Source organism: Aquila chrysaetos, chromosome Z, assembly GCF_900496995.4.
Source record: "Aquila chrysaetos chrysaetos chromosome Z, bAquChr1.4, whole genome shotgun sequence".
Taxonomy (NCBI): Eukaryota; Metazoa; Chordata; class Aves; order Accipitriformes; family Accipitridae; genus Aquila; species Aquila chrysaetos.
In genome coordinates, this window is record NC_044030.1 from 85,356,841 (window position 1) to 85,373,133 (window position 16,293).

Here is a 16,293-nt window from a genome sequence, read left to right on the forward strand (position 1 = left end):
CTCAGTTGCTGCTGTTTGTAATCCGAACGCTTTGCTGTGTGACTTGGTGCCCAAATGGTGAACGGAGGAGTGCTGGAGATGAAGATAAGGAGCAGCTCTGGCCTCTGTGAGGTCCTTATCCTTATGCAAAACAGTCAAAGCCGAGCATTTATCTTTTCATCAACCACCTCCTTATTGAATGCAAGCATCTCGCCTTCACCATCGGAGCGCTCTGCAATGCCCCCTCCGTCTGCAGCCTCGTGGTCCTGCCTGGCCCATACCTCGCTGCCTTCCCCCCGTGGTCCAGCCCCTGCCTGCATTTCTTCAGAGGCTGCCTGGATGTGTTTAGCTGCCCATCTATCCGTCCATCCCTGCTCTTACACCTTAATAAATATCTTTGGCTCCAAATGAGAGTCCAGATGTGATGTGCCCCAAGTTTGGGGGGGGAATGGGGTGTAAAATTGAGATGCTGAGCACCCTCAGCTCGTGGTGGACAGGCAGGATGGGAGAGCAGGGAGATAGCAAAGTCAAGCATTAAAAATTGGGGTAAATACCAATGAATGTCTAGACTTAAAAATAATAAATGTTTCGGAGGGCAAACTCAGCCCTGGCTGTGCATCCCATGTGGCGTGTCGCCCAGCACTGGTCAAAGAGGGAACCGTTGGGTTGGGTGGTCCTGTCTGGAGAAGACAAAAGAAATTCCTGCTATATGGGGATACTGAGACATTCTGAGTCTCTTTACTCAGGTGACGAGACAGCGAAGTGAGGCACTCCTTAGCCTGCCCACGTTGTACAAGATGGTCAGATTACCTCTTCTGGGGGTCTGAGTGCTCTGCTTGGTGCCCCAAAGCATTTGGGGGCATCTGCATGGGGCTGCCAGGGGACCCTCTCTCCCTTTGCCTATTGGCAACATTAATTACAGAATTAATTGGCAGAGATTCCATGCTAAGGAGGCTGCAGCAGCCCTGTTGGGGGGAGATCTCATGGTAAATAGTTTCCAGAACATCTTCAAATCTTTGAAGTCCTCCCTTCGTTTTGTACTTGCTGATCAGTGCAAACATAATAGCTTCCAGTTCATCCGGTAAAATAATAAAATTCCCAGGTGGGTCATCATGAGGAGGTCTTCAAAGGAGATGAGTATGTGGGATGTTGCTCTGTACTCACCCCGGAGGGGACCACCCTCCATGTTCAACCCTCGGGCAGCTGCCCCTGGCCCCATGCAGCCAGCGCGAAGCCTCCCCGCTGTGACCCCGACTCAGTTATTCTCCTTCTCTGTCCTCTGATGAAGCACGTAATAGTCTGCAGTCCTGAAATAAATGCACTCTGTCATCCCAAAACGATGAGAACACACGTCACGTTGCTGGAGCCATGCACAACGGCAGTTTTATTATTTTATTATGGAGCAACGTTCCTGCAAACCTGGTGTCTTTTCCAGCCTCTCCTAGAACTGCCCTACCTGCCTTTTAAAAAATAAGCTTAAAAAACATGCTGTGAAGAGGCACCAGCCTGCTGCTGCGCCAGGATTATTCCAAAAGCTTGGGGTTGTTGCTATTTTGAGTCCCCACCTTGGCACCGCAGCCGCCTGCAGCAGGAGCCGACCGGGCTCCCACGGGTGCAGCAGCAGAAATCCCGTTCCTGGCTGTGGGTGGAGGTGTGGACACACAGGCTGTGGCTGGATCCTGCTGAATTTCCAGTTCACAGGCACCTGGTCCGCACCTTTGCAACTTTTTGAGTGCAGGAAGATGGATTTTGGTGTGAAATACTCTCGAGAGAAGCTTTGGGTTGCAGCGTTAGGGGCTGCTTGGTTTGTGGTAGATGGGATCCTGAATTTCGGTGTCTGCCTCGAGGAGACCTGCCTTTGGTCCCTCCAGCTCCAAGGAGGAGCTCTGGGCTTGGGTGACGGTTGTTTTGGAGCATCGGCGGGTCTTGCTGCGCTCCCCACATGCCGCCGTGCCGTGCCAGCTTCCCTCGGCGCACTCGGGATGCAGGCGGTCCAGCGTGCCGTGACCGCTGTGACACCGGCATGCAGCAGCGCCCGCCCAAAATTGTTTCTCCTTCTGGTGTTACAAGCAATGCACGAGATCCGTTTTGTGTAAAGATTAGAAAAAGCATTTATTTTTCTTTGCTTTTCAGTTTCCTTGCTGTGCTGTTTGATCCGACTTGATGCTTATCCTACCTGTAGTGAATTCATCACCTTTATAGATTGCCTGAGCTGTTCCTGCACATGCCACAGGAGCAGAGGAGAAGCAGGAAAATGATACTTGAGAATTGCAAAAAAAAATAGCATGGGAGGGCTTGAGAGCAAGCCTTGGACTTGAAACTATTTCTGGTTTTAAATTAACTCTGTTATATTGGTTTTTAAAGAGATACCAGTGATTTTTTCAGTTCAGAAAGGGCTGCGCTGAATCCACAGAATGTTGTCGTGAAGATGTATCATCTTAATTAGAACTAATTAATATGCTTCTGCTCTCGCTCTTTCTGTCTGGTTGAAGCTACATAAATGATGAAATTCTTGTGCTAAAGCCCATGCTTTGCATAGGTGATGGCTGGAGGTGCTCGAGCTCTCCATCCCGGCACGGCTGATGCCCTCGTGTAAGTCTTGGCATCACAGGTAAGAGCTGAGCCCACACCTAACCCAGGTTTAGGTGGATCCCACGGCTGTGCCGGCAACTGCATGATCCCGGCTCCCAAAGCTGGGCTGATATTTCTCCATAGGACTTGATAGTCCACAAGACTGTAGTTACTTCCTCCAGGTGGTAGGATTGGAACTTATCTTACGTATTTTATAAAAATAAAGATCTAGCCCATGTTTTTAGCCACCGTGGAGGCAGAGCAGACGTAGGTGTTGGGGTTGTATAAGCTGCTCAGGACTGGGGTCCCGTGCTGCCCGGCCAGGGAGTGTCCCCAGCCACTCCTGCTGGAGGACCTTGGGCCAGGTCGGGAAAGTCTTGATTTTCAAACCTTCCATCAGCCCTTCCCAGTATTTTTCCCCTGAGGAAGAGGAGGGATAACCCAGATCCCAGCAGTGGAATGCCATGGGAAGCAAGTGTATGGTCCGTGAGTCGGTGGGACGGAGAGAACCTGTCGGTTGCTCCTCTCCATGGGTCCTTCTTGGGCTTGGTGGTGGGTGACCCGATGGTCTGGGTTATTCAGCAGATGAAAGCAGGGAGACAACAGTCAACTACACGGTGATGGGTAACAGAAGAGGGAAGCACAATGAGAAGCTCTGCTAATTAACTACCACCATTAACCTCACACGGCAGGGGAGGGGTTGGAGATACGTCCAAAATATTCAGTGAGTTTTTGCAGGGAATTTTCTCCAATACATAAGAGATGCCTGGGGAAGAAAAGGTTTGGTTTGTTGCAACATACAGATATTTGCAGTATATTGCTCATACATTTTGCATGGTGCACACACCCCTGAGAACTCAAATCCGTCTTGATGTCAAAGAGGAGAAACGTATGAATCGAGCATTAAATCTGTAGGGAGAGTGACATTCCTTTGCTGGGAAGGGGACAAAATTGCTCCAGCCAGGAATTGCCCTAGATGACTATCCCCAAAGTTTATTTTCTTAGGGTTTTCCGATAAGTACCAGTGTCTCCATTGCTGGGAATAATTGCAGTAACTGAAAAGCGGCAGTCTGATCGGATAATGCCTGGGAGCTTTTGTGCTGGTTCTGATTCAGCAGCATTAGCAAAAATATAACAGCATTAAATGAAAGTTCTCAGCTAATCAGTCTTCATTACAACTTGCCTTAAGAAGACCAAAATTAAAATGTACTTTTAAAAGCAAACCCTTTATGATTAAAAACTTGACAACTTAAATGTTTGAAAATTGGAACAAAAACCTGCATTGGGGGAAGAGGAGCAGCAAAAAACCTCATGATGGTGCACAAAGAAATTTCCTGGGTGCCGTGGGAGGAGAGGCGGGTGGGCTGGCATATCTACCGCTGTGGAGGGATGCTGGGAGGTGCCGGCCGTTGTGCTTCGGGAAACTAGGGGGGTAAAGAGTCCTGTTAGCGTCTTTGCTGCAGCCCTTCTCATCATGAGCAATAAAGAGTAAAAAAGGAATTAGGAGTAAGAACTAAAAAAAAATCAACCTGATTGCATCGTTTCTGATGGGAGAATCGCGGTTATATTGCAATTGAAAACAGTTTATGAAACTATATCAGTTAGGATGGAGTTTTTGACTGAGTTTCTATGTTCTTACTGCATTTTGATACCCTCCAAATGTTTCAGGGCATTTAAATGCAATTCAACTTCCTAATTTAATTTATTTTGTCTTTTCTACTGTGTTTCAATCTACCTCATTCTGTTAATGTGTTATATTTAACATAGAAAATACCACTTCTGAATATTCCAGCATTATCCTGATGAAATAACCATTCACATCCAACCCCGGCACGGCACCCGCGCATCCGGAGCTTGGCCGGCAAGCTAAGCGGGGGGGGTGCTGGGACATCCCTCAAGATGCCAGTGTTATTTACAGGCTTGAACGCATCCCCTTGATTTCAGCGGGAGCTGCTGAGCGCTTGGCACTTGTGTTAAATCTCCCGGGTGAGTTCGGGAACGGGAGGGCTGTGGTCCAAAGAGACGACGGCGCTCCGTCTTTTGTCCCATGGGGTGCTGCTGAGGGCATCTCCTTTAAAACCAGGTCAAGCATCCCAACCGACCATCCTCACTGTAAGCAAAGTAGGACGGAGGGTGAGGACCTGCCCCACACCACCCGGCTGCCGGAGGCGATGCTGGGGCCCCAGCGGTTGGGTGGCAGGGGAGGGAGGCGATTTATTAGGCAAGACTGAGGCTCAGTGCAGAAAGGGCAGGGTTTCCTAGTTCTGCATCAGCTAGCTAATCCCCAAAAGGGCTTTCCCACTTATCCCACAGCGTCTTATTTTCAAGAGTCTTGGCTAGGAGCCCTTGCAGGGCTGTATCACCCGCTCAGCGATGCTTTAAGACATCTGCTGGTCCAGGAGGCTTTCCTTCCACATGGTAGTGATGTTCCTCCCTAAATCTGTTTTTTCTGTCCGCTCCCTCGTTTTCCTCTTTATTACAAGATCCCGCGTCTCACCCCTGTGAGATGCTGCCTGGGCTCATCCGCAGTTCCCAGCACACTCCCCAAACCAAAACAGGGTTCGCTGCAGCAGCATCCCGAGGATGCAGATGGGGTGAACTCGCCTGGCTTCTGTGTGAGGCCGGATCCTGCTGAGCGCTGCCCACTTGGGAGCCCTGTGTGCTCCCCCTGCCACCTCTGCTCCAGTCTTGTGTCCTCCCCTGGTTCTCGCTGGGCTGACCCATTTGCAGCTGCTCTTGCGTGGGCTCCCCTGGGAGCTCCTGCCTTTTAAAAATTCATTTTCAGCATCAGTGCTGGGAGTCGGATCCATGGGAATTCAGCGGTACGTAGCTTGCTGTTAGAAGTGGTTTACGTAGCTATGGAGGGACTATAAACACAGGATTAACTACAGATGGACTCAGCAAAACATTGCAAACTGGTAACGTTTGGAAATCGAAGTACTGTGCTTAGGATAGTGAGCTGGGAAAGGCTTCCTTCACACACTGCTGGCTTATAGCTGGGACCCAGCAAAGTACTTAAATAATGTGCCTAACTTCCAAAATGTCTCAAATGGTGGAATTGGGATTTATATAATACATCTAAGTCCTCTAACAGTGACCTGAAATAACTTTTGCAAGTATGAGCTGCAAATCTGTGCTATTAAAGCCATCTGTCCTTTGCAGAAGATGCTTCAATACCATGGTGACAAACAGTAAATAAGTTTTTGGGGAGCAGCAAGTGCTTTGCCTCCTGGAGCACCGAAGCATCTGTGTTTCCAGTGGTGTATGTCTCACCTCTTTGCTTCCTGCAAGATATACAACTGCAGCCTGCCATCGATGCAGCACAAACGTGGTGGGCAGGTTTCTCTGCAGGATCTGATGGTGGGGCCACAGTGGGCAGCGAGGGCTGACCGGGGAGGAGCGGAGGAGCTCTCTTGCAAGGTTGCTGATGTCTCTATCTCTGCTTTTTCAGGGTTACCTTTCCGAAGGCTTAGTAACAAAATGGTATCGCTCCCCCCGCCTCCTCCTCTCGCCAAACAACTACACCAAAGCCATCGATATGTGGGCGGCCGGCTGCATCCTGGCTGAGATGCTGACGGGAAGGATGCTCTTTGCTGGTAGGTTTCTGGCTCCCATTGATTATTTTTTTTTCTCCTTCCCTCCTTCCTTGCTACCCAATTCAAAGGCTTTTTAGCATGGTAGAGGGCATTCCCCTCCCCTTGCCAGCCAAGGCAACACTTGTCGCATCGCTACAGGGATCCTACGGTTGGTTATGAGACATGAGAACTGTCACCAGAACAAACTTCGCTTGCACAGCCTCTGCTATTAGAGGGTCCCTTGGTTGGTGCAAACTTCCCTGATACAGGCAGGCCCTTGGGGACAGAGAAGAGTTACCGTCAGCCTTCTTGTGCTTGCCTGGGAAGGGCACACAGTGGTATGGATGTGATGGCACCCAGTGGGAAGCCACCGGCCGGTGGGGTGCCTGAGGCTGGCTGGGGTCAACGGTGCCTCTGTGCCGAGCCTTGCTGGGCAGGGACGGTCTGCTGCTGAAAGCAAAACCCCAAACAAAGAACAATTCTGATGAAACAACAAAACCTTTTTCTGTTTCTGGGTTTCCAACCAAAAAGAAGAGCTTTTTGTTGGGAGGGAGGATGCTAAAAAAATATCATAGGGTGGAGTATAAGGACAGGAGATAATGTGGGCCTGTCCCAAGAGGTTTGTACTCTATGCTGTGGATTTGAATTTTGATTGGTGTCTTCAGGTATTTCTTTTCTTTGAGGGAAGACATTTGAATGCCTCTACCCATTTTCAGGATTTTCCTATAAGTGGGTATTGGAGTTGTAAAGGTGCAGTGCAAGGAAAAGAAGACAAAAAAAGCACGGGCAAGGAGCACATAATTATCAGTGCAGCATTTGAAGCTCTCAACTCTGATGTTCTTGAGAAGCAAATCTTTATTTAATACAATTCCAAAAATGCTACTGTCAGGAGCAAAGCTGTGCTTCCCAAGCTGGAATGCAGAGTTGTTCATTCAGGAATAAAGCAGCTGCTCTTTGCCTGTTGAACAAGCTGCCTCCCTGCCCAAGGCCTGCAGCAATGCTCCTCGTTGGTTGTCAATCCATCTCCCATTAGTGTTTTGAATGACAAGGTTTAACGCATTTCGTGAGCAGCTGTTTGCAGAGTTGTGTAAATAAATAATTAGACCCATTAATAATGGAGAAGGACATTTTCTTCACAAATATTTCAGTGCACCGCAGAGCTCCGCAGCCGGTGCTTGATTGCAGCTGCTCTGTCACTCCCTCCCCGCTCCCGCTTGCAGCTTCCATATTTCTTTTGTGAAAGCTGAAAATTAAGCAGTCGGTATCATTTTGGAGAGATCATTAAAATTGCCTGCTTCTCCTTCCTTCCTCTTGTCCTTGGTCTCTCTTCCCCAAAATTTTCAAGTCCAGGAACTTCAGCTCTGAAAATTATGCATCAGACCTGGCTGCTCCTGCCACATCCTCGGGATATATTCCAGGAGCGGGGTCATCTCCACGCTTGTCCCTGTGGGCGCAGGGCATTTTCTGGTCTCACTGGGAGATGCTGCACGTGAGTGAGCTCCCGAGGCAGCTCTGCCAGCTGCCTCCCCTTGCCCAGCCGTGGTTTGCACCATGGAAGGGTCTCCAAGGTTTTGGGGTGGAAGCAAACTGGACGATGCCTTTCCAGGGCAGAGCTAAGGCTCTGCCGGTCCAGGGCACCGGACCCAAACTAGCCCCAGGTAAACCAGAGCAGCAAAAGCAAGCCCCAGCGCAGATGGCAGGGTCCTGGGCCTGCAGGAGTTGCACCAGACCAGAGCAATGTGCTGCCTCATATTAAACTGGGTGTAGCTGGAGCCCCAGGGAAATCCTTTTGGACTCGTAAGTCAATCTCTCTTTCCCTATACTTGCTCCTCATGTCAAACAGCAAAACAAGACTGGCTTGTCCAGATTCTTCTCTGGCCATCCCCATCAGAGCACCCAAGCACTCATCTTTATCCTGGTTTTCCAAACTGCTTGACCCCTCTCTCAGCCCCAGCTTGGTTTTCACGCTGTTTGTGGACCCCAGGGGTCGAAGCTACATCGGCTGACACCAACAATCAGCCACCTAGGTGTCCGAGCTGGTCCCTAAAGGTCCGTTCATGGTCAAGGCAGAGGCAAAGGCAGCTCCAGGATGTGATTCATCTGGCCTCTGTTAGCTGTCTGCCTTCAGCTGAGATTGTGCCTTAGAAATATTTATTTTTCCGCTACTGCTCATAAAGAATATCTGGAGAACAAGCTGAAGTGCCATGCTGGTGTTGCACGTGGCTACAGGTTCATCAATTCTGTCCTGGCTGCCCAGGTGAGATGCCGCAGAGCAGCCGTACGGGAACCTACTTTGCATGTTGGTTCCTGAGAGTCCACAGCAGGTTAGAGATCAGGAGATGGGATTTAGTAGATCACAGACTGGGCTCAGCTGGAGAAGTGCTGTGACCATCCCTGCTTCTCTGCTTTCTAGCCCTGTGCCATCGCTTAAGAAGCCCCCAGATGATGGCAGGATACTTAGTTAACGGGTGGGGATCAAAACCAAAGCTCAAAATACATATTCCTTTTGGGTTGCTTTAAAAATAGTCCATAGAGTTGTTACAGGGCCCTGTGCCCCTTTTTCCTGGCCTCCTCCTACACCAGTAAGTAAAGAAGAGCCGGGGTGGGAGCCTTGGCAGTGGGGCAGGGTGCCTGTGGTGTCCCATGCCTTGTACCGTCTTTCATCTGCTGGTGTCCAAAGAGGAGGAGAATAAAACCTGACCACTCAGAATAGCTAAAACTGGCCATCACTTGCATGACAGCATGGGTTCATCTTTGCTTTTGCTTTTCTCCTCTTTGCTTGGGAGAAGGAGTTTGCCCCCAGCCAGCTGCAGCCCCCATCACTGCAGGACAAGACTTTCAGAGAGTCCTGGGTCACCACGAAACAGCCCGTGGGAAATAACAGCGATGTAGTTCCCAGAAAGTTGCAAACCTCCAGTAATTGCCTTACACTGGATAAATTGTTTTTTGAGTATGCGTCAGTGGCACAATTTAAATTGAGTGCTTAGCATAAGTCAATATAATTAACTCAGTAGTCTATCTGGGGTGCTTAAGCAATGCAGTTAAATTAAGGTGATCAGTTATTCCTACACAAGTTAATGAACACACAGCAGAGAGAAACCCCCAGCCCCCTTGCCCTCCCTGCAGCCCCTTCTCTGGGTGATGCGGTGGCAGGAGCAGCTTTGGGTCTGGCAGAGCCCCAGGAGGGCACAAGAAATTGGGCTAACCCAAAGCTCTCAGGAGCGTAGCATGTCTCCAACAGCTAAAATCTGGTTCGCAGACCTTTAGAGAGCTCCCCACCATGAGCAGCTCAGAAAACAGCGAAGAGCATCCGTAACTGAGCAGCTACAGCTCCCTCCAGTGACTTTTCCAACCTCTGCTGCCAAAGTGTATCCAAAAGCGTTGCCAGTGGAAGCAAGAGAAAATAGGAGAAAAAGAAAAGCTGCCTGTCCTTGCAGATCTCTGTGGGATTCACCACTGGGGCTGTGGCCGTGACCAAGAGCTAGGAGGTGGTGCGGTGGCTCTTCCCGTGGGATCGGTGCTTGCTCCCAGAGGATTCGCCAGCAGGGCTTGGGTGCTCACCAGGGGCTTGGTTGCAAGCCTGAGGAAGGGTTCCCTTTTCCAAGATACAATGCAAAGCTCCTCATGCTCTCCTCGGGTAACGACAGCACATTGCGTTTATTCTATCTGTAGTTTGTGTTTTTCTTTTCAGGAATTAATGCCTCCAGAAGGTCCCCAGGAATTACAAAAATAGAGGATAATGGTGCAGAATTGGGTTCCTGAGAGCCATAATTCAAGGCTTCTAGCGTTGCATTAGCAGCTTCTTTGTGTGACTAAACGTGGTGGCTTTCAGCTGCCAGGTACCTTCGGCGAGCAGTGGCTGGAGCTGCACTGAGAGGAGAACAGCCACAAAGCCTTTGCGACTTTTAATACCCTGTAATTTTGATCACAGTTTGGGAAGTAGCCTGACTAACAAGTTGTTTGTTTCCTGATGGTCATTTTTAGTTTCTCCTGGAGCCATGCTGCGAACTTCTAGATGACCTAAAATTCGTTTTTCTATAGGAAAGTGAATTCATTTGCCCAGGATTAATATTAGGAGGGTGTCCCTCTGTCTTTTTTGCTTTTCCTATTGCTCTGTCGTCTTCTGAGGCTTTGTTCTGAGCGGACGTGTGGTGTGATGGTGACCAGTTGTGCTAATGTCAATGTTGCTTTGGGGTTGTCTCAAGTTCATTGCCATGTCCTGGGTCACAGCTCTGCCATTCAGGATGAAAGTGGCCACAACAGCATTGACCCAAACCTTGTTGGAGTCATGAGGCCATAATGGATGGAGACCCTTTCCCAACCTCGACGTTTGGACCTACCCTTGCCCGGGGGAGTGTGTTTGGGGTCAGCTCCATGGATTTGAGTCTGGAAACCTGCTGCAGACCCACAGGGAGCTCTGGGCTGGGGAAGGCAGCCCCTGGGAGGTGCCAGGGACTTCCAAAGGGTCAGGGTTGCCAGAGGGCGCGAAGCCAGCAATGGTCTCCACCGTCCCCTAAAAGTTGGCCTCTCCACCCTCCCTGCAGACTGATCAGAAGTCCTGTGCCATAAATTTCACTCCTCTCGCAGAGGATCAGCCGGGCGCTGCTTGCCAGTGAAGCAGCCTGAAATCCATGACTTGGACAGCAGGGACTTGGTAGCCCAAAAATCCCCACTGGTTTGTCTGCCCCAGCCAGCTCGCTGTCTTAATGGATAGTCCTGCCTCTAATGACAGAATATTTATAACTGGTGTTTCTGGCAGACAGAAAATCAATAGTGCGACTCGGTATTTCTGCCAGGCTGCTTCTCTGTACACATAGGAAACTGGAAATCAGCCGCGGAGCTCTTGGTCACATCCGATAGTGTGCTAAAGAATGGGATTAACGTTCATTAATGAGGCGGTTGGCTCCGCTCCGCTGGCACTGCTGCTTCTCTCCTCTGACTGACTGGTAGCCAGTCCTGAGCAGGGGCTTAGGAATGCATGGATAAATATGTCCTGAAGGAAAAGGATTAAAAATATATGATTGCTCACAGCGGTTGTGGACATTGTCACCATCAGAGCCTTGACTTGGTGCCCAGCAGCCAGCAGGAGCCGGTCAGAAAACGCCTTTCCCATCAGGAGAGCGCAGAGGTCGGGCACTTGCATTCATTTAAAGATGAAGCTTTGGGACCCCTGGAGCTGGGTTCACGATCTTCTTGTTATCGTTGGGGTTGTGGCGGCACTTTTTGTCACCACGGCACAGAGGAGCTTTGCTTCTCGGTGCAGCACACGGCAGGGACACATGGTGACTGCGTGGGGCAGTGCCCTGCCCGGCTGCAGCCGTGTGAGCTGGGATGCTTCATTTGGGGTTGTGAACGAACCCAGCCATGGCATTGCTTAAAGAAGAGAGTTGTCAGTTTTGAGGCCGTTAGAGCCGATATTCATCTCCTTCCGTCATGCATGATGGAGCCCATGGATGGATAATAGCTCCCACCTCCATTATTTCGGTTGGGTACAGTTTCTGCTCAGCCTGTCAGCCTCAGGGTGATATGCCAGGAGGGCAAATCGTCTAGGTTAACTCTTTCACTCTTAAAATGAGGTGACCCAGCTGGGAGTCCCACCGACATGAGTGGGAGAGGGAGGTATGGGGGCTTTGGGGGCTGCACAGCCTGCATGTGTGCAGGTGGAGGCATCTCAGCTGAAGCTCTGCCTCGAACACGCCTGAGCGGTTGCTCCATGTGCTGCTGTGTAGAGGGACAACCAAAAGGTGAGCTCTCAAAATGGGAGACGGGATGGGAACAGAGGGGTAGGGAAGTGACCTGGGGACATCGTTGCACTTGGATCGTAAGAAGGTGGCGAGGACTTTTTCTTTGGAGCAAAGAGCGGTGGCTAATGCCGGGAAGCATCAGTGCAGAGGGGCTGGTGGGAGATGCGGGGCTGCGGTGACGTGGCTCCTTTCAGAGGGGTGGCTGATAATACCACACACACCCCCACCAATTTAACTTCTGGATCCCATCTCACTGCCTGTTTTCTGCCCGTTTAGGGGGTCACGAGCTGGAACAGATGCAGCTTATTCTGGAGACAATCCCCGTTATCCACGAGGAAGACAAAGAGGAGCTGCTCAAAGTGATGCCCACGTTCATCAACAGCACTTGGGAAGTGAGGAAGCCGCTGCGCAAGCTGCTCCCCGAAGTGGACAGTGAAGGTACCGTAGTGCCCGCTGGCTTCGGCAACGTCCTTCTCCTGGGACTTCCCCCGGCTGCCGTGTTTTCGGACCTATTGCTCCAGGGGGTCACAGGAATCGTCCTCTAAGTCCAAGTGCATGAACGCTGGTGAACGGGACTCGAGATATCTGGGGGTTTGCAGTGTATGGTCCCACCTGTAGCTCAACACGTCCCCACCGCTGTCCCACCGGGGAAGGTGTGGGCTGCAGGACAGCACTCATGATGCAGTAGCTTTCTCGCAGGTAGCTCATACAGAAATAAGGGTGAAATAGTCTTCCAAGACTATTCCGAGACACTTTCAAGGTGCATCCCTGCCTTCCTGTGCCTCTTCTTGAGCTCTAAGTGAGGGTTCAGCCCAGAGGTTGTTTTCAAGCCCCGTTCATTTTCTTGCTGTGCTTTTGCATGAACGCAATTGTATGGTACAAGAAAATAAATGCTTTTACTTCACAGATACCTGAACTCCCTGAGATGGTTGCCACAGGCAGGAACGTTGTCCAAGTGCTCCGAGGCTTGGACATTACTCGCGTCAGGCTGTCGCAGCCTGCAATGCTCAAATACCACTTCAGCCACTTCCCTCCTTTGGCTAAAGCTTAAAAAAAAATCAGCAGTGTGTTGTTGCGAGGGGGCTGCAAAGCGCAGGCTTTTGGACCTGAACTTTTGCCTGGGGCAGCTTTGCAGGCAGTGAGGGCTTGCAGGGCGGCAGCCAGAGTTGAGCAGTGCGTACCAGGGCACGTCAGCTCGTCTGAGCTCCTTCCAAGGCTTAAACCGGGCTGGTGGACCTGGCCACCTGCTTTTGGGAAGACGTCGAGACCAAGCCCGGCTTATGTTTGCTGGCGTAACTCTTCATTATGAGACATCCGCTCTATGGGCTTGGCAATGCGACACCCATTGGCCCGGGTTACCCAGGGACCGTGTCAGCCTCCAGCAAGCAGGAATGGATTTATTCCCTGTCGTTACTGCGGGAAGAAAGGTCACCTGCGCCCCTTACATAATTCATTGACATTTTCCTGCCTCTCTGACCCATGATATATTGTAATACATAACTCGTAATATATCGTTCCACCGTGCTTCTTGCCCGCAGTCAGTGACCTTATGAAGCTATTGATTCCTTCCTACTTAATTAGTCCAAGCAATGAAATAATCTCGTGGGAGACAATCGGATATTGGTTAATGTTTAAGCACTGAGGCAATAGGTACGGCCCGCCCTTTCTGCTGAGTGGTTTTGCCCCTAAAGAACTGTCCCATTCACACAATTACATCTTTAATGGGGATATTTCTGAAAGTACAATGCAAAAGTTGTAACTGAAGAAAAGAATGTTCCTGTTTGCATTATCTGAACTCTAAGGGACTCTTCCATGCACCAAGAATCAAGCAATAAGCAACATCTTTAATGACAGGATTTGATCTTTTCACGTAACCTCAGTAAAAGGAATCATCATCAAAGAAATCACAACAAACCCTCTGCATTTAGATTTCATTCTAGTCACTTTAATTGCACTTAATTTCCTTCTTCATCATTGTAGAAAGAGTTCATGCTCCACAGTCTTTCTAAAATAATTTTAGGCACTTGGAATTCTTTAAATATTAATGAGTAAAATAATTTCATAGTGTTGGTCATGCAGAATACTTTTAAAAATTGCACTTTAAATCTAATCCCGCTTCAGTTGCACCTAAAGATGTGAAATCAGTTGCCTGAAATGCAATGTCAATGTGCTTGTCAAATGGATCTGAGAGCGTGGAATCAAATCCCGACACTGTCCAAAGGTCTTTTTGGTGTACAAGCTTAGTGTTCTGGCCTGGGATCGCAGCAGCGGGTATAACATGTGTGGGCTGTCCTGTGGAGGTGTGATGCTCTCACAGTCATTTCTCCTGCCTTGCTAGATGAAGTGACACCTGCGGGCTGCAGGATTGCCCCACTGCAAGCACACAGCTCCCGTGGGGGGTGAGATGGATGCAGCAAGGACAGAAGTGCCTGTTTTAGATGCACATGGGATGTGACCTTTAATTCCTTCCTTACTTTGAGGGGATTTGGTATGGGGGATTCACGAGGCTCATCCTGGAAAGGAAGCTGGTATTGCTTCTGAGGAATTAGTAAGCTTGTTTCTCTCTGCTTCACAGCTATCGATTTTCTGGAGAAAATACTGACATTTAACCCTATGGATCGATTAACGGCTGAGATGGGTCTGCAGCATCCTTACATGAGTCCGTATTCCTGCCCTGAGGATGAACCGGTGTCTCAGCATCCGTTCCGGATTGAGGATGAGATTGATGATATTTTACTGATGGAAGCCAACCAGAGCCAGATGTCTAACTGGGACAGGTATGGTACCCAAGGCTGGGCCAGAGACCAGATACTGGCCTAAATCATTTAGGCAGAACTTGACTGGTGAGTCTCTGACCTGCTTTTGATTGGGTTCAGCCACACATGTTTCAGACCCACAAAAGACACCTGCTTTTCCTTCTTTATGCCATATTGTAATTCTAGCCCAAGCTGGCACCTTGCTGAAGCCAACGAGAGGTTTGTCGTTGATTTCCACAGGGAGCAGATGTTGAGTCTGCACGTTCCAGTTACTGAGTGTCTTTCTGCTCTTGGTTTTATTCACAGCCTATATTGTCTTCCTTTTGAGTTACATCTGTTTAAGTGATGCTACCGTTCTTCCCTCTGTCCTCTGTCCCTGTAATACAAGTTCTAAAATAATGTAATTCTTTTACCTTGTGGGGACCAGGCCTGATTTGGAGCTCTGTATTTATCACTTTTCAAGGTGTGTAAGCCCCAGAGGCCACAGATCTGGTGTCTTTTAAAAAATCCTTAATTGTGTTGACTTCTAAACGGTTTGCTGAAAGTCATACAGGAAGTTTAGAGTGGGTCAAAGCCTTGAGCTGAGGTCTTCCATGTCCTAGGTGATTACCCCAATTACTAGGCCAGTCCCAGGAGTGGAGCAGATAGAACAAAATAAGCAGCTAAGAATTAACTAGGCTCACTTTCCTATAGAGCTCCTTCCAGCTGAGCGGGGTGAGCTGGCTGAGGATGTCTGCAGCATTGTTCCTCTCTGCATAGCAATTAAATCCCCTCGCCTTCTTAATCCACTATATTTCACCAGCATTGAAAAAAATAAGCTAAAGAAATCCCTTGCCTTCACTATTATTAATCTCTTGCCTGGGTGAACAAATGTCAGGGTGGAGGCTGCGGGGGACAACCAGATAAATTAGGTGAAGAGGAAAGCTGGAAGCTTTTCTCAGGATATCTGTCTTCAGTGTTTCCCCACAGCTCCAGCATGCTGCCAGTTACAGTCACCAAAGCAGCAGATCTGTTGCTGGAGGTCACCTTGTCACCCTTTTATCTCTTGGCTTTTATATTTTGTGGTGCGATGCAAGAAGCTAGGACCTAGACTCTTGGTCCTGCCACACAGCTGGGAACAGCTGCTGTAGGGCTGAAAATTTTGCAACACAGGGCAAGTGTTTTAGAGGCGGGAAAAGATTTGGCCTGTGTGTTGTGGGACACCTGACGAGCGTTTCATTGCTGGGACATAGAGCCCCAGTACCTGGGATAACGTGTCTTTTAAAGGCAGCTCAGTTAGGAACCAGTAAATTAGATGTCACTTTGAAAACTGTGTCTAAGAATGGGTGTTGTCAGGTAATTGCAATCAAGGGAGTTCGACTGGCTTGAGAAGTTATCACTTAGCAAGGTGACCCTTCAGGGATGCTCCTGGTCCACAACATCAGAGTAAACTGGTGATGTCCAGTCTCAGTGGGGATTTAAGCTCATCTTTTTTACTTTTATGGCAACAAACAAGGAGCGCTCATGCTGCAGGTACTTGTCTGTGGGCTGAGAGACAGTTTGATTATTAATATTGTTAATCACGTTTTAATCCCAAGTGGAGGGAAGGGTATGAAGGTCTAAATGAAGGGGCCAGTTGGTTTGGTTGTTGAGCTTTTATTACCACTACTGTTTATGTCCGTGCAGCCT

At 49.3% G+C, this 16,293-nt stretch overlaps 1 protein-coding gene across 5 annotated transcripts in view; it reads left to right on the plus strand.

Annotated features, from left to right (window-relative positions):
* Positions 1-16,293, plus strand: part of MAPK4 (mitogen-activated protein kinase 4) — a 46,358-nt gene that overhangs the window by 26,367 nt on the left and 3,698 nt on the right. For all 5 annotated transcript variants that reach the window (XM_030005060.1, XM_030005055.1, XM_030005059.1 and 2 more), the window contains exons 3-5: positions 6,002-6,146; positions 12,146-12,307; positions 14,445-14,646. In XM_030005060.1, the coding sequence (XP_029860920.1) occupies positions 6,002-6,146; positions 12,146-12,307; positions 14,445-14,646 (509 nt within the window). The remainder of the gene's footprint in view (positions 1-6,001; positions 6,147-12,145; positions 12,308-14,444; positions 14,647-16,293) is intronic.